This window comes from Delphinus delphis, chromosome 13 (genome assembly GCF_949987515.2).
Source record: "Delphinus delphis chromosome 13, mDelDel1.2, whole genome shotgun sequence".
Lineage (NCBI taxonomy): Eukaryota > Metazoa > Chordata > Mammalia > Artiodactyla > Delphinidae > Delphinus > Delphinus delphis.
The window spans coordinates 12,524,615-12,551,889 of NC_082695.1; the positions used below are offsets into that span (position 1 = coordinate 12,524,615).

Here is a 27,275-nt window from a genome sequence, read left to right on the forward strand (position 1 = left end):
AGATTAACCCTCCCCCCCCCCAAACCCTACAACTACTGTTGTTTCCTCGAATTCATGGTGTTTTTAACTACAGGGATTTTTTTTTTTTCCCAAATAAGTTCCTGATGTTACTTTATCCATGAGGCCTCAGTCTGAGATGGAGTTTTAGAATCAATCTAGAACAAAAATTAATTCTACCATTTTATAATTTGCCCAGTCAGATGCAAAAAGAAAAAAAGTATATGATTTTCAAGTACTTTCTACACTTGAGACTAAAAATGGCATTTTTTTTTTCTTTAAGCAAATGCAACTCTCTGGGTACTTACTGTAAGAGGATTTTAGTCACTGGAGACTTTTAAAAAAAGATCTCAAGCGAGAAGCTTCATTTTTTTTTTTTCAAAAGGATATTTACTTTGGAAAATGCTACGTTTAGAAAAATTGTGCCTTGGATGACAACTGGCCCACTAAGTTTTACTGTTTTTTGAGGGGTAGAGAGGGGCGGAGGTTGGAGACTGTTTGAAGGCAGTTCTGTTCACCCACCAGCCAAGCAGGATTTGGGAGTTCATTTTCATTCATTTATTTTCTTTCATTCAGTCAGTCAGTCAGTCATCAAATGCATATTTAGGGTCCGCCATGTACAGAGCGCTGTGCTAGACAATGGGACCATAGCCATGGGCAAAACACTTTCCTTGACTTCCCACTGTTCTCAGCTGGGCATGCCAGAGGATGATGCCCTAATGTCCTAAGGCAGTAGTTCCTGTAGGGGCAATGTTGCCTCCCAGGGGACCTTGGGCAATTTCTGGAGATCTTTTTGGATGTCACAATTGGGGGATGGTGCTACCGGCATCTAGTGGGCAGAGGCCAGGGATGCTGCTAAACGTCCCACAATACACAGCCCCTCACCACAAAGAATTATCCAACCCTAGATGTCAACAGCATGGAGGTTGAAAAACCTTGCCTTAAGGCATACAAGATGTTTAAGGAACTAACTTCTAGTCAGTGCTTCTAGCTAAGCACCATCCTTAGGAGAACTGAGAAGATAGTAGCTCAACTCATTTTCTGGCAGGCTTTCTTCTCTCACTGAACTGTGATTGAGAGAGGTGGGTGCCATTGCTCTCAGGGCGTGGTCCATGGGCCAGCAGCATCAGTGTCACCCGGGAGCTTGTTAGAAACGCACACTCTCAGACCCCACCCCAGGTCAGCTGGATCAGAATCTGCACGTTAACACAATCTCAGGTGATCCGTGTGCACATTATAGTTTGAGAAGTTACAGCTCTAATCAAGCACGAAACAGAGGTTTTAAGTTACAATTTTGATAAGTGCGAGTGCCATGGACTGAATGTTTGTGTCCTCCTCAAGTTCATATGCTGAAATCCTAACCCCCAATGTGAAGGTATCAGGAGGTGGGGTCTTTAGGAGGCAGTTAGGTCATGAAGGCAGAGTCCTTACGAATGGGATTAGTGCCCTTGCAAGAGAGACCTCAGAAAGCTCGCTCGTGCCTTCCATCACGTGAGGATGTGGCAAGAAGACAGCCACCTGTGAACCAGGAAGTGAACCCTCACCAGACACTGACTCTGCCTTGATTTTGGATTTCCCAGCCTCCAGAACTGTGTGAAATAAATGTCTATTGTTTAAGACACCCCGTCTACGGCATTTTTGTTACAGTTGCCCAAATGGACTAAAGCAGCTACCAAGCAGCCCAGTCTGAGGGGTCAGGGAAGCCGTCCATGAAAAGTCAGCCTGTAAATTGAGGGATAGATTAGGAATCAGCCAGGAGAGTAGGGTTCCTGGCAGGGGGAGTATCACGCGCAAAGGCTCAGAGGCAGGAGAGAGCTTGGTCAATGGAGGATCTGAAAGAAGATGCTTTGTGTCTAGAGTCCTTTAGCATGGTGTCCTAAGTAGCTGAGTGAACTGGTCAGACCAGGGTTGGAATCCCATGAATGATAATTGTCCCAGGTGCCCCAAGTCTTCTGGGAGACAAAGCAAGAATGATCCTGCTGAGAACAAATGCTGCTCCCCAAGCCCTCTGACTTAAGGCTACAGAGCCATTATGTCGATATATCTCAGTACAGATTTTGTAGTTTATGACACATTCTGGCAACGTTTAGATGCAATTTCAATGAGCCAGAATGTAGTATTGTAAACCTAAAACTGGATATCCCTTGAAGCTGTTAGAATCTGGCAGGAGACCTGCTCCCAATTACAAGCACAGTTTCCAACTTCACTGTTCCGTCCTCTAAGCGTTGAAAACAAAATCAATTTTTAATGAGGGACTACTAAACACTTTGCATTCTATTAACGTCCCCTTTGGACTTCCAAGCCCCAGTATATCTTACACCCAAGAAATGAAATCACCCCTGCTAACCTATTTGCCAGGGCAAGCGGGTATCCTGGAGCTCCTGCTGCCAGTGCAAATATGGCGACAAATGGATGGGAACTAAAGCATTCTGTTCCCATCCCCCCTGATTCCCATCAGCACGTGGCCAGCCTCCCAGGGCTGGGTGGGAAATCGGGATCAAGAGAAGTTATTTCAATGCACACAGACAGTAAACCCTTGGCTGCTTTACTCCTCATCCCTAGCCTATTACTAATCTTACAAACCATCCATTATCCACTCGGTATCTGGCAAATGTGAACTTGGCCCCCGTCAAAGCCGAATGATGAGATCCAAGTTAGAAGAAGTGGGAGAAAGAAGAGAAAGTACAAAGATGAGCCAGACGGTTTTCCAACCTGTAAGGACATGTTGTATTTACCAGGCCGGCTACGAAAGCCAAGCTCTGTTCCCGTTGTTTGTCTTCTGCTCGGGGCCTGGGTTATGTTTGGTGCAAACAGGTCAGTGGCTCCCCCTCACTTCCATCTGATGATTGGCGTATTGTTTAGAGCCGACGAGGGATGATCTTGTGCTCTGGAGGAAGTTGGCAAGAAAGTTTAATTCTATAAAAAGAAACGCGCGGTCAGGATACGGTTTTCTATTCTGAGTCAAGGCAGAGAAGGGAGTCAGAAATTCCAACCCAGAGGGTCAGGACGGGCTCCAGGACCTGTTGAATCACATCTGAAACATGTTTCCCATCCTCCTTTCCCCTCCCTGTTCTTACAACTGGCCAACTGGGATTACACAACTTGCACTAATTTTATTCCACATGTGGCTGTTTCTTATTAGGAGGCTGTATCTTATTTTTTCCTGTACCGTGTCATCTCTCCGGATTCAGGTGAGTAATTCCATTTCTTAACAGGGGGATTCTGTTCACACTCTTGGCTGGACTCAAAAAAAAATGTGCACTCAAACTTTTTCATAAGGTGAGAACATTTCTGTGTCTTTTAACCCTAGAATCTTTGTGGTAGAGCCTTTGTTTCCCCATTCTGAAGAGCTCAACCCTTCAACAGGAACCGATGGAAAAGTGAATATTTGAGTCAATTGGCAGAATGGTCTTGGTCACCCAATACCCAACAACTGTTCCTAAAGGGTTTTGTCCCCACCTCCACCCCCCAGCCCCCAACTGGAGTGGCGCATTTTCTTTTTAACTGAATTCACCAGATGTTTTGGCGGTGCATAAACCTGGCTTTCCTGTCTTCCAAGTAGATGAAATAGGATCCAAGTCACAGCATGTCGCCTCCGCTTCTCCAACCCAGTACTTAATGGTTCTTGAGACTCATGTAAAGATCGAGTCCAGTTTTCTTTAGGCCTTGAGCCTATCGGATCCAGGTGTTGGCGTTTTCTGGCCTTCGCCTTAGAAGGTTTCTAGGGAAACCCCAGATTCATGAGTATGAGTCGATTTCCCCCCGTTACCTTTCTCTATCACTTTAATGTTCCTGACCATGTATCAGAAACTGTAAAAGCACAGCCCCAAATCCCCCGAAGCGAGAGCTGCAGCAGTGGCAGACACAGGATTCAGCCACATCTGGAGAAAAACTGCTCGCGATTCCCCTTCTGTCTTTGCAACTCCGGGCCCCCCTGAACCAAAGGGGAAATGGGACCCTTTCATCGGCCTCCAACCTCCCTCTGCCTCATGCCCTGTTTTGCTTAGAACAAGCCTCGGCATCCATGCCACCTCGCCAGCCCTTTGCCAAAATCCACGAGTGGCACAGAGAGCGCATTAAACAGATGGAATGCAACATACATGTAAAGAAATAAGAGCTCTGCCAGGAAAGTTGGCAGCAGCGCTGGAATGCTTTAAACAGTGTGTGTGTGGGTAGAAAGAGTGAGCCCAGAGTCGGCGAGGCTGCCTCGTTCTCAAGAGCTGTTTCTTTTACAGCCATGACCTGTTTTGCCAGTCAAAATAAATACGGTGTTAAATGCCCCCTTTTACTGGCTCCCGATACCTTGGCAATGCAGTTTGAAATATGACCTGCTCTCACTGGAGAAATGGCCTTTTAACTGAGTGGAAAGGATGTGCCCCTTCTAGGCAGTAAGTAGGAGGGTCATGGATGGCGGGGCCTTCTGAACACAGACCTACTCAGGAAGCAGGAGCAGGAATGGCCGTGGAGTCAATATTGCTTGTTTAGAAGTCGCTGCCTTTAGAAGGTTCCTGGCAGACACAGGGCGACACTTTGGGAGCACAGGGCTGACTTTCAAGGCTTTGTGTCCCCTTTGATTTCAGCAGGAACAACAAAGCAGGAGGCCTGAGTGTGGGCACCTCACGAGGCACCTCGAGACAGCCAGACCCTTCCTTCTGGCCATGTTAACCAGGAACGGCCACAGGGTCACCCCGCTCATGCCGTTCAGCTTTGTGCGCACCCCATAACCACATTAGCATCTTGCCTAGATGGAAGCTAGGTGGATTTCCCCCCAAGAGTCATCATCCCATTTTCTGCATACTAGGCACATCAGATGTCTTTTCTGAATCATCCCATTACCACATGAGATAAGGATATTGCTACTGCTATTTTATATATGAAGAAACTAAAGTTCAGAGAGGTTGAGTCACCTGTCCAAGATCGCACAGTGGTTAAAAGGGAAGCTGGAATTTGAACCCAAGTCTGTCTGTTCTCAATGATCAGGCTGTAAGGGCCCCATGCTGGCTTCTCCTCTACCCAAACAGCTCAAGGCAGGAAACCTGCAGGATCACTCTTCTTCATCCTCAGAAACGCCCTGCGAGGCAAGGTATTGCATTCCCCATTAAGGATGCCATAGGATGCGTTAGTTTTCTGGGCGGCTGTAACAGATGATCACAAACTGCGTGCTTAAAACAATAGAAGTATCTTTGCTCGCAATTCTGGGGGGAGGCCAGAAATGAAGGTGTTGGCAGGGCCATGCTCCCTCTGAAGGCTCTAGGGGAGGATCCTTCCTTGTTTTTGAGTGGTTGCCGGCATTCTTTGGCTTGTGGCTCCATCACTCCAATCTCTGCCTCTGTCTTCACGTGGCCTTCATATGTCTCCCCCCTTTCTCTTCTCTTCTAAGGACACTTGAATTGGACTTAGGGTCCCTTCTTATCCCAAGACGCTTAACTTAATTACATCTGCAAAGATCCTTTTTCCAATAAGATCACATTCCCAGGTTCCAGGGATTTGACTCTAAATCTTGGCGGGGGCATGAGGGGGCATTTTTCAGTCTACCATGTCGGGAGATGATGAGATGATTTATGCAGTGAGGGTCTTCCCGATTTTGCAGGTCTGCAGGGTATATTATAAAATTTTTAAGTATTTTTGCCATTCCATATCCTTTTTTAAAAAAAGATTTACTTATTATTTATTTACTTTATTTTTGGCTGCATTGGGTCTTAGGTGTGGCACGTGGGATCTTTCTTTGTGGTGTGTGGGTTCTTACTTTGGGCGCGTGGACTCCTCTCTAGTTGTGGTGTGCAGGTTTTCTCTCTCTAGTTGTGGTGCATAGGCTCCAGGGCACGTGGGCTCTCTGGTTGTGGCCTGCAGGTTCTAGAGCGTGTGGGCTCTGTAGTGTGCGGCACGTGGGCTCTAGTTAAGGCGCACGAGCTTAGTAGTTGTGGCATGTGGGCTTAGTTGCCCAGCAGCATGTGGGATCTTAGTTCCCTGACCAGGGATCGAACCCACATCCCCTGCATTGTAAGGCAGATTCTTTAGCACTGGACCACCAGGGAAGATTGAAATATCCTCTTTTTTTTTTAAAAAACAATGAGTATAATAACAACCAACGCTTCATGGAATCTCACCAAGTTCTGCCACTTAGTGTCACTTAGTCCTCACAGAAACTCTGCCATATAGACATTGTTCTTTCCTTGCTGGACAGCATAGGAAAATAAAACTATGACAGGTTAAGAGCCTTGTCCAGTATCTCACAGCCAGGAACTGGTAAGGGTAGGATTGGAACTCCAATCTGATTCTGTAGTCTGAGTTCTCAGGCTGGATACAAAACTGCCTTTTCTTGGAAATTCAGGACTTGGTTGGGATACCGTGGTTTGGAAGGAGGTGGAAGTGTGGGGGCAATGGGACAATTTATGCCATGTTTAGCCAAGAATTATTCTTGGGCGGAATATCCATAAAGGCAGAAAACAAGGCGTTTGATTGGGAAGGCAATCAGTGCGTTGGTTTCTCTCTTGATTTTTGTGATTGAGGACCACTGTCTTCTCTCTCTGGGCTGAAATTGGAGTCTTCCTACAGAGAAGCAAGAAGGTGGAGGCCAACGAGAAAATGCCCATTTTTATTGTCTTCCAGATTTCTGTTCAGTGACATCTGCCAATAGTTATATTCTTATTGCAGAGAAATTTTCACTTTGTTGTGCAATCATCTGACGCAGGAGATGAGGTCGACCATGGAAGACAAAAGTCAGAGCTGCCTATTTGAGGATGGCTGCGAATGGCAGATGACTTCTTTTCCTGTCATCCGGTGACCACATCTACCGATTCAGGCTCCCTGGTGAACAAGATCCAACTTCTCTTTCAGTCAGAGCTGCTGATGGCTAAGTGTTTTGCAGATATTGTCTCCTTTGAGCTTCTCAACAACCCTGTGAAGCCAGTTCAATACTGACCTGGTCTGATGCTCAGGGAGGTCAAGTCTCTTGCCTGAGCATGCCAACCGGCAAGTGCTAGGATCTCTCCAGGTTGCCTGAGTCCAGAGTCTGAGATCTTAGCTGCTGCAATACCCCCTCACCAAACCCATGTACCAAGTCTCCCCACTGCCTCGATTAAAGGAACTATAGATAAGGTAAAGCGAACATTCAATCATTCATTCGTTCACACATCCATTCACACGTGTGTATCTGTGTCTGCAACATGTGCCAGGAAAGCCAAAAGAAAACCCTTTCACTCATGTGTGCACCCTGGTCTCTGTGGGTCTGGCACCTTGCTGGACTATGGGAACAGGAAGACACCTGCTCAGCCTTAAAGAACTGGAGAAGACAGATGTCAGTTCATCTAGGACGGTGTGGTAGATGCTATTATGGAGATATGCAAGGAGAGATCAAGAGAGAAGGTGGGGTCAGGGAAGGCTTCCTGGAGGAGAAGACCCTTAAGCTGAGATTTGAAGGAGGAGGAGGAACGTGTCAGCCAGAGAAGGAAGGGCTGGCCCGCATTTTAGGTGGTGGGTTGAGTATCGGGAGGCACATACGGATCTGGCGATGCCAGGTCACGTGTTTGATCACCTCTGTGTTGATTGGTAGTTAGTGCCTGCAGCCCACCGCGTGCCTCCCTCCCCACCCTCTCTCCCCGGGACTCCAACCGCTTCCCCGTAATGTGGAAATGGAAGGGTTAACACCCGGCACAGCGGGAAGCTCCAGGACTCCAGTCCAGCTCCTTAGTCCTTTCCAGGTAGTGCTGATGCCCTGCCGGTTATTAATATTTGATTTTTTACTCCTGGGCGGCCGGGAAGCAGTTGAGTAAGAAGGCATAGAGGTGGGGCACGCTGCAGCCAGCACAGCTGAAAAATAGGGAGCCACAGAAGTGCTGGAGGTGAGACTGGAAAACTATGACTGGCCCCCTGGGGAAGGACCTTGTGTGACATATAACAAAAACAGACTTTATCCTGAGGTTAATGTGGAGCTATTGGGGCTGTGTAGGCTATTTCTTATTTGATGTGCAGTGATACTCAGTGTAACGCAGTCCTCTGAAGTCTAGTTTGATGAGTTTTGACAAGTGTTTACGCCCCGTGACCACCACCCCTACATCGATATAGAGCATTTCTGTTCCTCCAGAAGTTTCCCTCTGTCCCGTCCACAGGAGGACAGGGGAGCTCCATGATGACGCTCTGCATTTTTCAGGCTTGCATTTGGAAAATTCTTTTGCTCATTTCTTGAGCCCCTCTTGGATGCCGCACACTGTTCCAGCTGTAGAGACGAGGGATGGGGTGCTTTCTGGTGGGGAGATGCCTTTGGGGAAAAGGCAAAAGGCGATCGTGGTATGCAGAACTGGCTTCACCGGCAGGTGACCTAAGCAGTCACAGGGCCCCACGTTGGATTTAACACTCTGCTGTCACCATCTTGAAATCCCACATAATTTTTGACCAAGGGGATCCATGTTTTTATTTTGCACCAGACCCCACAAACAATGCAGGTGGGCCTGGTGGTACAATAGAAATTAACAGGGAGCCACGAGAGAGAGGATGTAGAGGGTCTTACACGGAAGACCGTCTCGGGAGGAGTAAGGAAAGGGGTCGGGTGAAGAATGAATGTCACCTGAAGGATCCAATCCCCCAAAGTTCTCTTTCTAGGGATAAGCGCAGGTGGTGGAGACCTTTCATATCTGCTGCTGTTCCTATAACTCTCCCCACGGCACCAGTAAATGTACATGGACTCAATTAATTACAATGACTAACACATCTGACAATCCAAATATTAGCTCAAGAACTGAGCACACTTATAGGTATTAAGTACAGATACAAACAATTAACAATAAGCTCACTGGCATTATTATCTTCTAATCAACTGTAAAAAAAAAAATCACACCTTAATCCAGAGCAAAATGAAAAAAGAAAGGGAAGTGAGACCTGTGCCAGCTCTAGAAATGCAGGTGATACAACGAAGAGAGATACGGTTTGGTAGGTTTTATTTGCTCTCATGATGAATTTAATCAGCCTTCCTTTGCTGATGTCAAAACCAAAGTAAGTGCCTTGGTCCCTGTTTCTCCCTGCTGGGGCCAGACGTCTGATGGGAAGAGGTTGGCAGAGGGCTTCCAGGGGGCATAATTACCAGAGGCTCAAGGAGTGATGCTGGCATCCCCCTTGGAAAAATCCATCTGTATCAGCCTCAGAAACGAGCTCTTGTCTCATCTCTGGGATTTGGAACGAAGAGAAGGTAAGTGGCAAGGAATCCAGTTGACTCTTGGCGATTGGTTCTTCTTCTTAAAAGGAATTCTGGAGTTAGGCATTCAATCAAAAACCCCTAAATAAATACCTGGGCTGCAATGATATTGCAAGTAAATATTTCCGAAGCCAGGGAATCTCGAAACAAACATTTCTCCCAACGGATGTTGCCTTCCACGCACTATGAGAAGGAAGCTTTTGCAATTATCTGAAAAGCTTGCCCCTAAAATCTCTGTTTTGGCCTAAATGATGTGGTTTTGCTGCTTTGGGCTTCCCAGTTCTCTGGAAGGTGCAGAAGCCCTTGTCTTCATTATGTTAAAGTCTTGTTACCTTTGGTGGCCTTATGACTCACTGCAAATCACACAGGAAACTGAATACATTCTCTCTTGCCCACCTTGATAACAATGGTGACTACCATTATTTTGTATTAACTACATGCAGGCTCTGTGATGAGAATTTTGCCTGCATTATCTTATTTAATCCCCCCAGTAGGAAATTGTGTTGGCTCTGCCTTCAGAATGTATTCAGAACCTGGCATTTCTCACCACCTCCGTGCCAGCACCCTGGTCCAAGCCCCCATCTTCTCTCACCTGCATGACTGCAGTATGTGCCTAACTGGTCTGCCCACTGCTGCCCCTGTCTGTCTGTGGTCTACTTTCAACATAGCAGATTAAATGATGCCTTTGAGATAGAAGTCAGCTCAGGTCAAAAACCTACCAGGGCTCGTTATCTCTCTCAGAGTAAAATCCAAAGTCCTCAGCATGGCCCACAAAATCAGCTCCTTCTCTTCTCCCCCAAATGCACGCTAGGCCCGGCACACCAGTTTCCTCTGCTTTCTGTGAGCACGGCAGAATACTCGTGCCTCAGGGCCTTTGCACGACCTGTTCCTCTTCCTCCCAGATAGCCACATGACTTATCCTCCTTCTTTCTTCAAGTCTTTGTTCAAAAGTCACCTTCTTAGTGGGGCTTATGCTGATCACACCATTTAAAATGCAGACCTTCCCTCAGCTCTCCTGGTCTACTTTTTTCCTCATAAAATGTATCACCATCGAACTACTTCATAATTACTTATTGTTATGTTTATTTTTTGTCTCTCCCCACAAGGCCAGGGACCTCTTTCTGTTTTAGTCAGTGCTGGTTAACAGTATGTGTTGCACAGTGGGTGTATTGATGTAATAAATGTTTGTCGAATGAGCCATGAAGTATGTCCTATAACCATATTACAGAGGATGGAACTGGGGGACTCAGAGGGGTTAAGTGACTTCCCCAAGGTAAGTTAGTTGACGGCAGAGTTGGGACTTGAATCCAGGTCCTACTGTCCCAAAGCAATTTAACTACTATGGTTTTACTGATCCCAAGTTAAGCCCACCTTAAGATACGCTGATTATTGCAAGCTACCATTCAGGAAAAGCCCATTTCAAGACCCTGCTCACCTGGTCTGGTATTTGGACAATTCAAAGTTAGTGCGATTGTGCTTAGTCATAGTCAGAATTGTTAAATTTCCACAAGTGTAACAGAAAGTGAAACTTACATGACAAATCCTGGGTTAACCGTTTGATTAGTGTACTTTGAATAACAGTTCCCCAGTTGCTCATGTGATAGTGATAGTTGGGATATTCTAAAAGTGAGATCTTAGCAGATGGAGTTTAAAGCATAGATAAGGTAATTACATAGTAATTATCTTCATCTATGTACTTACCTCCTAGACTGGGGGGACATGATAGAGAAACTTAGGGGAAGTTTTTCCCACTCAAGCTATGTCCTCTGTGGTCAGGAGACCAGCCTTCTGAGATTTTAAAAGCAAATCTTGATAAGGTTAAACATATCACCCCACAATTCCATTCCTACGTATATACCCAAAAGAGTAGAAAACAGGTGCTCAACGAAAATATGTATGGGAATGTTCATAGCAGCGTTATTCATAATATCTAAAAGATAAAAACATCCAAAATGTCGATCAACTGATGAATACATGAATTGTGGTCTATCCATACAATGGAATATTAGCCATAAAAAAGAATGAAGTACTGATACATGCTACAACATGGATGAACCTTGAAAACATGTTATGCCAAAGGAGCCAGTCAAAAAGGCCACGTGTGGTATAATTCCATGTGTATGAAATGCAATTCCATGTGTATGATTCCATGTGTATGAAATGTCTGGAATAGGCAAGTCCATAGTGACAGAAAGCAGGTTAGTGGTTTAAGAGGGGCTGCAGAGAGGGGAATGAAGAGTGACTGTTAATGTGTATGAGGATTTCTTTTGGAGTGATGAGAAAATTCTAGAACCACACAGTGCCGGTGGTTGCTTAACACTGTGGAAGTACACAATGCCACTGAATTGTACACTTGAAAATGGTTAAAATGGTACATTTTATGTTATATATTTTTTTGCCACAAATTTTTAAAGTAAATCTTTAAATCCTGGCCTTGGTAGCAGGACATTTTGGTTTGGTTCTGATTTGGTACGCAGATAGCTAAGGTTGAAGTCTCTTGGTGACAACTCTAGGCTAAGAAGAGCTGCAACCTGTCAGATTAGGCTGTGTAACAGACTTGCATCTGTGGCTTGATCGGATGGTAAGCACTGTGGAATAGAGGCCTGATTCTCTGCACTCTCAGAAATGGTGGTGAGTACAGTACTATTCAGACATGCAGGAAAGCCAATTCTTTATTTCCTTCACCATTGCCAAAGTCATATACCCTTGTTGTAAAAAATCTAAATCTATGGAAGGGATGTTTTCCCTCTCATCTTCACTATTCCCACTTCTAGGTTTAGCCACCACCATCTACAACCACGTGTGTATCCTTTCAGGCCTTTCTCTACTCAGGTAGAATCATCTACATATAAATGTGTGCATCGTTGAATAGGCTTTTCTTTTTTTTTTTTTTTTTTTGGCGGTACGCGGGCCTCTCACCACTGCAGCCTCTCCCGTTGCAGAGCACAGGCTCCGGACACGCCGGCCGGCCATGGCTCACGGGCCCAGCCGCTCTGCGGCATGTGGGATCCTCCTGGACCAGGGCACGAACCCGCGTCCCCTGCATCAGCAGGCGGACTCCCAACCGCTGCGCCACCAGGGAAGCCCTGAATAGGCTTTTTTATTTTTTTAACAAAAACAAACTTATACTATATATATTGGTCTGCAGTTTGCTTTTTTTCACTCAATATCATATCACAAAAATCTTTCCACATGACTACATACAGATTTATCTGTTTCTTCTTAATGGCTACATAGCCTGGAAATATCACCATTTATTTAACCAGTCTCCTCTTGTCGGACAAATGATCTTTCACCCTCACAAACCAGGTTGTGAGGAATACCCTGTTCATATATTCTTGCTTACTCATGGGAGTTTTTCAGTGGGAGAGATTCCTAGAAGTGAAATTGCTGGGTTGAAGTCAGATCCTTTCTGTTCTGTGACTTTTCAAGATCACGTCAGTTTGGGACACAAATGTATACTGTCTGTGGCCTTAGGACAAAAAGTCTAGAACTTAGAGCTTGTGATCAGGCTTTGCTCAGCTCAGCGTTCTACCCTGCATTTTGCAACTGTAGCTATTTTCATTCATTTTATAGGCTCACTGTCTTCAGATTGATTCCAGCAGAGGGAAAAGAAATCAGGTCCTTCTGTGCCATTCTTCAAACATTTAGAGGAAATTGATTTTCCACATGGGCTGTAGCCAAGCGAGGGATGCGCCGGCACAGAAGTCCCTGCGACAAGCTATTACAACCAACACTTGCAACAATTAGACTCAACCCAACTTGAGATACTTTATTAGTGAGTGTAATTCCTCATCAGGCTAATATTGCAGATTGCCAAAAGCAGCAGCGATTCTAAAATAGGATTTCCTTCATAATCCCTTTTAAAGGGAAGAACTTGAGGAGACTTGAACTGTCTGGAGAAAGAAAGCTTTTATTCTCTTGACTGAGGAAAGAAAGCAGTTGGTCCAAGAAGCTGATAGCCTACCTTCCCTTTCTGCTCTTACCTCTTTAAGGTGCTTTCTCATGGCATTAGCTAGGAGGTTTTCACCTGCAGAGAACAGAAACAGGCAGGTTTGGGGTTGGTTGACTCAGCATCTCAACAATCTCACTGGGAATTCAGGTTCTTCCCAAAGTGCTTAAGAACACTGACTCTGGAGCCAGACATTTTGGTAGTGAATCTCAAGTCTACCTCGTAATAGCTGTGTGACCTTGGGCAAATTACTTAACCTCTCTGAGCCTCAGTTTTCTCATCTGTTAAAAACAGGATAGTAATAGTACACCAACTCATAGGGCTGTTGTCTCTGCTAAAGCAAGGGAAGGCAAACTTCATAAAGGACCAGGTAGTAAATATTTTAGGCTTTGCTCTTGGCAAGGTAGTTGGTAGTTTCTGTCCAACCACTCAACTCTGCTCTTGTAGCATGAAAGCAGCTGTAGACACCAGATAAATGAGTGGGCATGGCTGTGTTCCAATGAAATTTTATTTATGGACACTAAAAGTTGAATTTTATATACTTTTCATGTGTTGTGAAATACTGTTGTTTTGATTTTTCTTTAACCATTACAAAATGTAAAAACCATTCTTAGTTCACAGGCCACCAAAATAGGTATGGTCACCCCTCTAAGGTGAAGCACATAATACATTTAGAATAGTACCTGGCAAGCCCTAAATGCTCAATAAATGTTTGCTACTATTACTGTTGTTATTATTACCACATCCACCATCATCCTCTGGCCACTCTTCCACCTTTCCATGTTGCCTTCATCTCCCAGCCTGATAGCAAGATGGTGGCCAGAGTTCAAGGTGGGGCACCCAGAGGGAAAGGAAAGACTCTCCTTTCCTGTGACACTTTGTTAGGAGCAAGGAGATCTTCCCTCACATGTCTCACACGTGCCCACTGTCTCAGTCACCAGAGTGGGGTCACATGGCCTCTGCAGAACCAATCACTGGAAAGAGGAGGGATTATTCTTTGACCAATCAGGCCCACCCCTGCAGCTGGGGGTGGAGTCAGTTTGCCCTGAGTCACGTGCTGAATGGGGAATTGGCAAATGCCTGACCCAAACAGAGCTTTTGTTAGGACAGAGCAAAGTAGGACATGGATACCGGGTAGACAACCAGCAAAGCCTGCTACAGCCACTCTTTCAAATCCCCATGAATCTATCACAAGCAGAGGACCCGCTAATCCGGTTTATATATTGATATATAGTCTTTAACAAGAGCCAGCCTTTAAAAGATTTGGGCTGGAGAACATTGGCTCTGCTGACCTTTAAGTCTTTTTAAATAGACACTGTGGTCATAACTCACTGATCATAAGCATTCCAAACAACTTCATGGCTCTTTTGAGTTTACTACACACCCTCCCCATCCGATCCCTCATTTGACCTTCACAGTTCTCTGAAGCAAGGACTGTGATCCTCATTCTGCAGGAAAGAGGAGAAGTGACATGACCAAGGGCATGTGGTTAGGCCCTGAAGCTGGACCTTGAACCTTGGTTTCCAGCCTCCAGATTCCTGGCCCTTTTTTACGCTACCTCCTGGTTGCAGTGGCAGCTGCTGTATGGCAGGAAGAGTTGGTGGCTGAGAAGGTATTGGTGACAAATAGGGGATTTGCTGGGAGTCAACACAGCCCAAAACATTTGTTTTGGGTGAAGACGTTTAGGTATAATTAAGGATTTTCTCTGGAGTATCCACAGGTTTTTTATACTATGAAATCTCAGGAAATAGTAAAATAATTATTATAATATAATAATAATAATAGCATTAATATTATATTATTATAATAATAGCAATAATTATTCTGATGGAATACAAACGTGCCTTTTTCTGATCTCAAAAGGGAAACATAATTGTCCAAGCATCTCTTTATATTTAAGTCGTAATTGTAATGTGTGCCTCCCTACATGTAAGCCCTGTTTGGGGCTTACAGACTTGCAAGATGAGAAAAGGGAATTCCCCCTCAAATAAAAGAAACCTCGTTGAGTAAACTGGGTGTACCCAAGTGAAGGAATATTACGCAACCATTAGCTTTAATGCTTATGAAAACTTCTTAATGCCTTGAGAACACTCTGAAGATAGAGCATTAAGGGATAGAAGCAGGGCACAAAATTACATGCAGAGATGAGATCAACTTTGTTATAAAGACCATGGAAAAGATTGGCAGTCAAGAAACCAAAGCATTAACCCATTTGCCTCTGGGTCATGAAGTCATGAGTGGTTTCTTCCCCCCAGCTTCTTTATATATTTTTTCTATTCTTTCCAGTCTGTCTACAGTACTCATTTTTATGATCAAAGAAAAACATAAAGTAAAAGCCAGAGGAAGACTGGGTAGTTTCGCAGGCTAGGATTTCTTATTATATAGACAGATCCTGGCAATAAAGGACTAAGTGAGGCAAACCAGGGCTGTTTGCAGAGTGAAAGGATGAAAACTGCACCTCGAAGGATGCTCGTCCTCCAGAAGTAGCTGTGCAGCCTCAGCACAGCTGGCTGGCAAGGAGAAAATGGACAGAATCCTCCAGCTATGGAGTGTGGCTTTGAGCAAATTAACCACTCTGACCTTCAGTTTCTTCATCTGTTACATGAGAATAATAACACCTAGTACATTGGGTTGAACGTCTTTCAATTACAGAACATATATTTATTGAGTTCTTACTGTCGTAGGAGCTAAAGATGCAACAGTGATCAAAGAAATAAGGTCCCTGTTCTCCAGCACATTCATTCTAGTGGAGGGTTAGGGTGGGGAGATGAGTTGAATATTGGGGGAGCAACAAAAGCAAATGTCCTGGGACAGACAATAGCTTGGCACTTTATACCAGAGAGGGGTCTTATGTGTCTGGAGCTTAGTGCGTAAGTGGGGAGTGGAGCAGTTAGGGAGAAGTAGACAGGGGGCGAGCCTGGCAGGCCAGGGCAAGAAACTTTGATTTCATTCTAAATATAATGGGAAGCCACTTAAAGGTTTTTAGCCACAGACTAGCATGATCTGATTTAGAGTTTATGTCTTAAAAAGGCCACTTTGCTGCCATGTAGAGAATGGATTGTAAGATTGTGTGGGACAATCAATACACAAAAGCACTTAACATTGGGTCTGGCACAGAGTAAGTGTCTTAATAAGTGGTAACTGTTTTTCATTATTATCATCATTATCCTCATTATTATTACTACTCTTTTGTCTGCCTAGAGCGAGCTCATGATTCTTGGACATTTAGCGTCACGAGATATCGACAAAGCGTTCTGATGAGCCGGTGAATTTTCCAAATTTGTTTTCCAGGTGTTTCACATCCTCAGAGAGGTGATAGTTAGAAGTCAAACACAAGCTGATACCTGTAAACGGAAAAGAAAACACCAAACGAACAAAAACAGTGAACACATGCCTGAATCCAGTATTCTTTCATCCTTCGAGGGTGAGCTCTGGTTATCGCGTAGCTCAAAGAAGACCCTGGGTCTTGATTACAGGTTTTAATCTCCACCAAAGTACTGACGAAGCGCCATCCCTGTTGTGAAATCCAGCATATTTGGGTATATTTAAGAATACCTCCCCTCCTGCCAACTTCTCCTTCCTCCAGACTTGGCTCAGAGATGACTCTCTCTGGGAAGCCTCCTGTGACCTCGTCCCAGGCCACACCCCACGCCAAGGCTGTCTTCTCTTCTCTATGCCCTTGGAACTTGGGCAGGGCCATAGCATAACACCTACTGCCTTGATTAACGTGAATTTCTTCATCTAGACTCTGAGTTCCTAGAACTGTACTAGTTAATGCAAGAGCCACCAGCCAACTGTGGCTATTTAAATCTACATTGAAATTAACACAAATTAAATAAACTTTAAGATCCAATTCCTCGGTGGCATTAGCCACATTTCACATCCTCAGTAGCCACTGTATTGGACAGCACAGAGAGCAAATATTTCTGTCATTGCAGAAAGTTCTAGTGGACAGAACTGGCCTGAGGAGGTGGGGCAGGAATCGTGTTATTTATTAGTTTAGAGCTAGCAGAGTGTTGAAGACATAGACTTGAGAGGTGGGCAGACCCTAGTTCAAATCTCAGCTCCTAATCTTACTAGCTGTGTGATCTTGGCCAAGTTCATCTTCTCAATACAGGTGTCCCTTGCTTATCAGAAGTTTGCTTTACACCCCTTCACTTTTACCAGAGACCTACATCAGTACCTGTTTTGCTAACTGAAAGAAATCTGAAGAGGATTTTCACTTTTACGGAAAAAAAGGCTAAAGGCCAAAATAGGGTTCAGTGTTTGTTTTGCTGTTTGCTTGTTTATAGAGGCAGCAGGTGTCCCAAGCAGCAAGAGTCGTGCCGCCCATCTCCCTCCCCGGGAGCGACGCTCGGCATCTCGGCATCAAGTCACCATAGCGTTGGACTGTGTGAGTGTCTGTGCTTTATCTCGATTTATTTTGTGCAACCGTTAGCAAGATGTGTCCTAAGGTAATTGCTTCTTTGCTTTAAGCCGTTTTGGCTTGCAAAGGTGTCATAGGAACGCTGTACTTTCAGACAGCGGGGGAGGAAAATGTACCCACCCCACAGCGTGCTTGTGAAGCTTGTATAAGTTAATATATGTGAAGGGCTTGCAACAGCGCTTAATTCAGAGTACGCCCCAAGCAAACGATAGCTGCTATTATCATCACCTCCAGTAAAATAACCAGCACATAGTAGGCCCCGATCACTGCTTACTGATTGCCTGAACAAATGAATGAAAGAACAAGTGAATGAATGGACTTTAGTTTTGGCTTTGATGAAAACAGACTACCTCTTCTGAAACCAAGTATACTGCCATTAATAATAGCTTCTACTTATTCAGCACTTACTACATACCAGGCGCTGTGCTAAATGCATTGCACACATTTCTCCCAACAGCCCCGTGAGCAAGGGACTATTATTAACCGCCTCTTTTTAGTGATGAGGACACGGGCTCAGAGATCGGAAGCCAAAGGGTATAACGCTAGCAAGATGGGAAGCTGCACCTCTCTGCCTTGGTGGAGACATTACTGCTTCTAGAGTACTGGCTGCCGTGATTGCTTCTAGAAGTGATTGAATCTCGCCCTCTCTGCTTCTGCTCTCTTGGAGGGATGGGGGCTGCGGGCAGATGCAGGCAGGGGCCTTGATGCTCCCCTTCCTCCCTGACCCTTGGGCAGGGCCATGGCTCCGCACGGTGAGAACACACCTGCAAGGAGCAAGGCGGCCTGCTCAGTTTTCTTTCCCCTTCCCAGAAAGACTTTTGACCCCGGTTTCTCGGATTCTTTTCTTTCCCTATCCATCCCCAGGGTTGCTGGCCCTCTGGCCATGCCCACCCCTCCCCACCGCCCCACGCGTACCACCGAGCAATGGCCAGGCCGCAGACAAGGGCGCCTTTCTTCAAAGTGGTTCCCCTTCATCTCATAAATTCTCAGCCCCGGCCTGATTGGCTGCGACAAAAAGGAGCCAGGCCCCCGCTCTGCTCCTCAGATACAAAGTGAGTTGTGTGCAGTTTTTGCCCACATGAGGCCAATCACAGGGGCCTGTGCCTCTCAGAAATCCCAGAGGACAAAATACCAGCAAGCCCTCAACACAGCAACTGCCCAGTCACAGGATCAAAATTATCTCTGGCCAGACAATGGACAGCAGATAGCTGGGAAAGCCAAGACAATGAAGGGGCACCTCCCCAGTCACTTCTAACCTGAAGACTGAAAGGACGTTTAACCCTTTCCCACCTGAACCTTTTAACTTCCAGCCACATTGAGTCTGTGTACAGATTGGGATGGTGCCCAAACCTTGAGGGAATGGTTCCCAATTCAACCCATCCTGATGGTTCCTTTTGCCACTTTCGAGAACTTGCCTTTCCTATGAAGCGTGATTCCAATGTTTCCAATTTTTAGGCACTAAAATTAGTCCAACTGTGCCTTCTAATTCTGTAGACACAACCCAGCTTGTGCAAATGTCCCTCTCTCCCATTTCTGGGTGAATTTTTGCATAGTACAGACTGCCAATTTTGTCGCGTGTTCTTGGGGGAAGATAGAAGTTTAAAATCATCTAGCTGCTTACCATGAAACAAATGCTGTGGAACACAAAGTTCTGATTTAGAATGCTTCATGTAACATTCTCATGAAGAGAAAAATACAGACAAATGTCCTACATGGATCACTGCTGAACATAGCAGTAGGAATAGGAACTAGAAGTTATTGAACAGTTACTATATACCTACTCATTCTCCAGGCTTTTATTTCTTTGTCAGAATTTTATTTGATCCTCCCAGCCACCTTCCCTCTGAGGTAGATAACCCTTTATCCCCATTTTACAGATGAGGAAACTCAGTCCCAGCAAGATTAAGGAACTTGCCCAAAGATATAGCTAGAAATGGACAGAGCTGAGATTGGAACCCAAATCTGTCTACAAAGGCTGAATTCTTAACCACGTGCTTAATAAATGGCAATCATTATTGTTATTGTCATAAAATACAACACTTTATCTGCAGCAATACAAAGATGCTCCCAACATATAAGTGAAAATACAGGCAACAAGATTGCACATAGTCTGTGGTACTATTAAACATAGGTAAATGATAGATAGATGGATAGGAGGAAAAATACTAGAACAATCTTTGCCAAAAGTTGAGTGATTTTCTCTTGTGATTTTTTGCTTTTTTCTCCCCCTTGGTGCTTTTCTTTGCTTTCCAATGTTCTTCGTGAAGCATGTATAACTTTTGCCATTAGGAAAGAAGTGTGTGAGTGTTTGTGTGTGTCTATGTGTGCGTGTGTGTGTGTGTGTGTGTGTGTGTGCTTTAAAAGCCAGAGCGAACAGAGAATATGGCAAAGTAGGCCAAAGAAGCTGGAATTGCAGTTATTTAAATCTTGCCCACAATTGCAATTTGGGGAGTTCAACGTTATCTCAAAATGATGAAGCAAAAGTCTTAAGCCATCTTCCCCCTAGACCAAGTGAAGCCAAGTGACAGTGACAGTGAGAAAGTCCTTTAAACAATGACCTAAAGGGTGTGCTGTGAGCGGAGGAGAAGCAGAATGAGGGGAAAGTGGTAAAGTTCAGCTAGGGAACCATAAGAGGTTTTCTTCCTAACGACCCTCCCTCCTAAGCCATTGTATTTGCTGCTTGGATTCAGTCAGCTCCAGCTTGACTGAGAGAAACCAGAGCAGTCAGGGAAGAAGGGGCAGAAAACCTTCAGCCTGGCCCCCAAGACAAATCCCTAGGAGTCTGGCAGGAGGCAGCCTTGCTGATTCCAGGCCTATATTTTTCATTTCTTGTTTTAACAGTCATAAACGCCTTCCGATGCCAAAGCAGAACATGACTTTAATCCAGATAAAATAAAATTCCCAAACCCTGAAAACTGTACAGAGATTTACAAGCCAATTTTAAAAAGCAAAAGCCTCGGTTCCAAGAGTGGCACATTCCACATGGCCAGCACTGGGGGCTGCCCCGTAGCCTGGCCTCCTGGGGACGAGGTCCCAGGACTCACCACTCAGCCCCCAAATCCACAGCCCCCTTGGCAAAGAGAACGCAGGCAAACTCGGCCCTTGACGTGGACTCTTCTCAGATTCCTGGGCTCTGGGGTCTCTTGGCTTTCAGGAGTCCTAATAGATTCCAGCTCCCCTCTCTCCGCCTCCCCTCCACCCCCCAGCTGTTGCAGAAAACCACAGTCAACCTCTTTTTGCTCTCAGCTGCCAACTTTTCTCTAAGTAAACACGGAATGTAGCAGGAGATCAGCTCAGTTCCATTCCCAGCACTGTAGGTTGGGTCAAGCCTGGCCTGATACCAACCTCAAGAACCCAGGCTAGGGTGGGTTCCGAGGTACCCACGGGCTGCCACTTAGCGAAGCCTGATTATGTGCTAAATGCTGTATGGATATGAACTCACTTAACCCCATTGATCCTCTGAGGTGGGACCTTTGTATATTAGATTTCATCGCTTTGCTCCTCTAGGTCTTCTGACCCCTTTCACCTCTTGCTCTGAGCCCAGGAGGCTGACCTGTGTGAATGGCACCAGTGGGCTCCCATGCACTCTGGCCTCTGGTTGGGTTTACCCAAGAAGAGAAGAGGCACTGGCAGGAGATCAGAGGAAGGAAGCCAATGAGTTGGGGCCGTTAATCCCCCAGATTCCTCCTTGCTGTGTGGCTATGGGCTGGCTCTGCCTCTTCCAAAAGCCACAGCTCCTGTTGGGTGATTCTCTTCATACGGGCTCCCCTTTCCAGGTTCTGGAATTACCCTTCTTCTTGCTCCTGCAGACCCAGGGCAGGAACAGCACCTCCCTCTGCTAGCCCCAGGTACGGCACTCTGCCTTGATCTCTCCCAGCACTGCCCACACCTGCGCAAATAATCTCTCTATTAAACTCCCCTCAGATTACCCGATTTCAGTGCGCCCTCTGTTTCCTGCCAGGCTGCTGAGCAGTGCAGTTGCATCATCTCTGGTTTACAGAGGAGGAGACTGAAGCTTGGAGAAATTAAGTCACTTGCCCAGGGGCAATTATCTGGGATTGGAATTTGGAGCAGCCTGACTCCAGAGCCCATACTCTTAACCTCCTAACTACTTTATAAAAAATGAAACGAAATAAGCTTTTAGTCGGTGCCTATTGTGTGCCATACGGTGTGCTAAGCCCCTCATGACTTCGTTTCGCAGGCACTCTATGGACAATACTATTAATGCTTATTATCCCCATTTCACAGATGAGAAAACTGAGGCTCAGAAAGGGGAATTCATCTGCCCATGGACACAAAGTTGAAAAGAGGCAGAGCTGAGGCATGAACTCAGGGCTACCCCAGCCTTCTCTCCACCTTAGGTAACCTGCTTTCCACAGAAACCGTGGGGATCAGTGGAAGCCAGAAGAGAGGATGAATCCATGTTCCAAGAGGACCTCCCAGGGTAGGGCTGGAGAAGTGGGTTCGTTCGTCATGTCCAAGAGACAAGCTTGAGTAGAAGCCGGAAGGCAGAGCCAGAGGCTGGGGGACTGTGGGAACAGAGGCAGGGCCAGGCCAGGAGTGGGAAGGTGGTCCAGGCCTTTGCCAGGAGGAGGGCTGGGTCCCTTGGGACACCTGTGTGATAGTGCTGACTGCATGGGGCTTCGATGGGGACTGTTCATGTTGACGAACATCTACTGAGTGCCCACTGTGTGCCAGGCACAGTGCTTGGCCCTGGGGCCACCTGTATTGGGGCTGAGGGGCCTAGAAGAGGCCCATCCCATGGATGGAAGCTACTGTGGCTTGGGCTCAGATGTGAGGCCATTTGCCTTGCCCATCTCCTCATCCCTAGAAGCCCTACTATTCAAGGCTGCCCCCAAAACACCTCTCCACACTGTGGTGTCCCGCTGCAGCCCATATTATACTTGTCTCGGCCTTTTACCCCAGTCCCCAGCCCAACAAACTAAACCGGTCTCTGCCGGATCTCTTTTCTCTTGTTGACCTTAAAATGTACCACCCCCCCAAATGTCTGTCTATCACCATCTATTTTATAGCTTTATTCAATTATAACTGACATGCAATAATCTGCTTGTATTTAAACTTGGTAATTTGATACGTTTTGACCTGTGTATATACCTGTGAAAATATCGCCACAATCAAGATGATGGATATATTACCAGGCAGAAAGCTTCCTCGTCCGCCTTTGTCATCCCTCCTGTCAGCCTCACATCCCAACACCCAGGCAACTGTTGATCTGCTTTCTATCTCAGATCTTATATAAATCGAAGAATATATATATATATATACAGAAGTCTGGCTTCTTTCACTCAGCATAATTAATTTTAGATTCATCCATGTTGTTGTGTATCACAGTACTTCATTCCTTTTTATTGCTGAGTGGTATTCTATTGTACAGACGTACCACAATTTACTTATTTGTTTCTCTGTTTATTTCCTTCCTTCCTTCCTTCTTCCCTCCTATCTATCTGTTTATCTACCTACCTATCATCTATCCTTCATCTACCTATCTATTCACTTCCGTTAGAATTGAGCCTACTTGTAAGGATGTTCATCACAGCATTTATATTTAATAGCAAAAGCGCTTATAACAACCTACATGTCTGCCCATAGGGAAATGATTAAATGAAGTTTAACGAGGCCTTGGAACCTCGTCAGAGGAGAGGCAAATACAGAATCCTAAGCCAGCTTGCTGCAGTTGCTAGGAGGGCTGTGTAATTCTTGGTTCATGGCTAACTTTCTACTGTGCCCTGCCACAGTTCTTGATTGGAGGGAGATAAAACCATTCACTGGCACCTGGCTAGCATGTCCAAAGTGCCACCTCTCCTTGTTTCTTTGCTTTGTGAATATCTATCTATCTATCTATCCATCCATCCATTCATCCATCTATCATCTATCCACCCACACATCCATCAATCTATCTATCCATCCATCCATCCCTATCTATTTCTTTATTTATATATATTTTCTTCCTTTTCCTTTGACCATCCTTTATCTGTCCGCTGATATCCATAAGGTCAATAGACGTCAATGTCCTCCTGTAGCTGGAAGAAGACACAGATTACTTTAATAGTAAATATGACCATCTAGTAGGAACCTATTAGTTACCAGGCACAGCATGAAGAAATCAGAAAGTGCTTAGCACGTGGGCTGACACACATAAGTGTCATGGAAAAGAACATTATATTGAGTTCCTTCCTTTGTTGGTGGTTGTAATTACAGATCTTTGCTACTGCTTCAATAAAACCTCATTCATTCATGACAGTATGTATGAAGGGCAGGTTAAGAGATCCGTCTGCATTAAAAGACCTGTTTAGAATCCTTAAACAAAATGAACCTTTCTTTCTTTTGGTACAGAGCAGAATTTGACAAAGAAAGAGTTCCCAAGTAGTATTACTTCCTGGCTGCTCTAATCAACATTTAAAACTCATCTGGATTTGGCAGGAATTTCTTCGGGTAAGATGAGGTGCTAAAAGCCTTAAAACAGTTGATTCTTTTAAAGACATGAAACGCTCCTTACACAATCTTTACGCGCCGGTAAAGTTTTCTTCGCAGGTAGAGCAAAGGTAAACTGTGACTTAGGCCAGGCTGACTTATAACAAATTCCATTATTAGCACAGTTCAAATTAATGAGATTTTCCTTTACTTGGTTTCAAAAGAGGCTCAAAGCCACTTAGTAACTTGAGACCTCTTGTGAATCTCATTACTAGAAGAGTTTTTAAAACACAGTTTGGTCTTCGGTTACCATAGGAAATTGCGAAGGCCCAATGACTGTGTTTCATTCTGGATCCAAGTTTCATGTCGGGTGATTCATTGGAGCGTTGATGATTTTTTAATTTAAAAAACTCCCCATTAATGCTCAAAAAAAGAAAAAAAATCTATTAGCATACGGTGAACACATGAGAAGGATACTGACCAGTCGAGTTCATTGTCTGAGTTCTATGCCAAAAACAAAAACAAGGATGAAAAGTAAACAAAACTTTCAAACTTTACAATATTTACCTTTAAGCTCTTAGTAGCCACAGATGCAAAAGTCTTTACTTGTGTTTTAAGTCGGGCAACCTCCTAAATTAAGTTGGACTTGTCCCAAGGACCAAATCAGAAAATTAATTCATGAACTAGGGCCCTCCAGAAGGCTTTTTCCTTTCATTTTGTTTAATCACTTTTATAGTCCTTTCCTCCTTCGAAGTAATTTGGATTTGATTGCTTCTTCGTGAAATTCTAATGTCAAGACTGTGTCTAATTTCTGTTTTATGAAGAAATCTGGAAACTATACAAAGGAATGAATTGAGATGCAGAGTCAAATGAAATCTGTAATGTGATAACTCTATCAACCCTGCCTGGAAAGATACTGTATTTCAATTAGATCTTGAGACATGTTCTTATATAAACTGACAGCATCGGATTGACAGCGTTCATCTTCCCAGAGAACACAATTTACAAGGACAGAGTAGTGAATTTGGTTCGGTGTTCCAAAGGTATGTTGGGTTGCTTACCCCACCCCAGCCTGAATAGAGGTGTGATTTAACAGACAGGCTCCCTTTCAGCATAAAATAAAAATGGCAAACATGAAAAATTCCCACCAGCACCCAAAAAAAGGTATTTAAAATGTAAAGTAATAATAATAATAACAATACTTAGCATTTAAACAGTACTTTACATCTTCAAAGCACTCCATAAACATTGGTTCCAATTCTCCAGGCGTTCAACGGTCTTTGATGTGGAGGAGAACTCCAGGCACAGTGGGGGAGATAAAGCTACATCCAGAAGAACTGAGTCCAATTAGCTAATTGTAACACTTTCATTTCTTCCCTCATTCAGTTTCATTTTTTTTCCAACTACCTTTTGTGGTTCTCAGGTAAAGCCCTTGCAGGGTCACCTACGCAGGCCTGCTGGTATTAACCAGGCTCCCATCCAAACTCATCTGCAAGACCCGGCTGCATTCTTTTCCATTCTTTTCCCCAATTCACGGTGAAATGGAAAAACCAAGTCCAACTGGATGACAATTAGACCGATTTTATTCTCAGAGTTTGCCTTTCCAATTTTTCAATGGAGCGAGATATCCTTTTATTTATAAGACCATAGGAGGTACTATGTTTTATAGATAGATTTATTTTAGTCTTGATGCTTTTTTTTTTTTTTTTTGGTCCTTTCTTAGCAAAACAAGAAGCTAGCTGTCTTGTGTCAGTCTCCACCATTCTTTCTGGAGAGTGTAAAATCCAAAAATCCAGGAAGCCCTGGTCTTGATGACTCTGACACCTTCAGCAGCAGAGATTTAACACTTATCCCAACTGGCCATCCTCACTGTAGGTAAGGCTGTGGCGAAGCAGATAATCTCTCGCAGCAGGCTATGTCCTCCACTCTTGGCAGAAATGTAAATTGGTGTAACCTTTTTGCAGAATCTATGCAAGTTGCAATCTTTTGTATCCTTTGACTCAGCAATTCTACTTCCAGGAATTTGTTTTAATGAAAAACTCACACAAGTTTGCAAAGAAATATGCAAGCCCATCAATTTAGTCTCGTCTCTAAGTGAAAAACTGAAGGGTACCAAGGACTCACAACAAGGGGACTAGTGGAGACAAGTGAGACACAGCCAGACAGCAACATCCACGGCGCTGCCACTGGCGGGTTAATTACGTGGTTCTATGTTTCCTCACACGGAAGGAGGTCTGTGGGCTCAGAACTCATTCATCCTACTGACGTTTCTTGAGCACAGACTATGTTCCAGGCACTGTTCTAGGCAGAGGATGCAGGGGTGAAGAAAGGAGACAATGTCCTTGCCCTCGTGGAGCTTACGTTCTGACGGGAAAGTTTTTCACAAACAAATAAATACATATTATCAGGTAATAACATATCTGCTAAGTCAAAAGTAAAAGCAAGGAGTGTGGAAAAGCCCCTTTGGAACACAGTTCGGCTGTTTCATATAAAGTTAAATATATATATCTACCATATGGTCCAACCATCCCACCCGTGAGTATTTACCCAAGAGAAATGAAAACTTATATTCACCCCCAAAACTTGTGTGTGAATGTTTATAGTGACTTTATTTGTAATCCCCTCAAAATGGAAACAACCCTAATGTCCTTCAACTGATGAATGGGTAAACAAAACATGGTACATCCATACAATGGAATATTATACACCAACAAAAGGAAGGAGCCACTAATTCATGCAACAAAATGGAGGAACCTCAAATACATTATGTTGAGTGGAAGGCCATGTACTCTGTAATTCCATTTGTAAGACATTCTGGCAAAGGTAAAACATAAGGACAGAGAACAGCTTAGTCATTGCCAGGAGCCTGGGGTGGAGGAAGGGGTTGGTTACAAAGGGGCAATTGGGAGGATATTGGAACTGTACTAAATCTCTATTGTGGTGAGGCTTACACAACCCTAGATGTTTTGTCAAAACTTGTAGAACTCTACACTAAGGCCAGTGGATTTTACTATATGTAGATCATACCTCAATAAACCCGATTAAGGGAAAAAAGCAAAGTGCAGAAGCTGTATACAGTATGATCCCATTTTTGTAAGTAATAAGAATAATAGTAAATGTTAGAATATGCTTAGGGAAGAAAAAAATCTAGATGAATATCCAGTACGCTGAATTGTTAACAGTAAGTTACCTGGGTTGGGGTGTTTCATTTTCTAAATTACACGTTTCTTTGATGCTTGAATATTTTATAGGGCATGTGTTACTTTCAGAATTACAGGGAA

The 27,275-nt window shown here is 44.5% G+C and overlaps 1 protein-coding gene across 5 annotated transcripts in view; it reads left to right on the forward strand.

The window, feature by feature from the left end:
* Positions 1-27,275, forward strand: part of SPRING1 (SREBF pathway regulator in golgi 1) — a 336,951-nt gene that overhangs the window by 305,394 nt on the left and 4,282 nt on the right. For 2 of the 5 annotated variants that reach the window (XM_060028100.1, XM_060028101.1), the window contains exons 7-8: positions 3,140-3,188; positions 6,607-7,079. The exons of 1 other annotated variant lie outside the window; for it this stretch is intronic. In XM_060028100.1, coding sequence (XP_059884083.1) covers positions 3,140-3,188; positions 6,607-6,683 — 126 coding nt within the window. In that variant the 3' untranslated portion in view covers positions 6,684-7,079. Of the gene's footprint in view, positions 1-3,139; positions 3,189-6,606; positions 7,080-16,427; positions 16,475-27,275 lie in introns of those variants that run through there. 2 more of the 5 variants (XM_060028103.1, XM_060028102.1) reach the window with 2 other exon arrangements.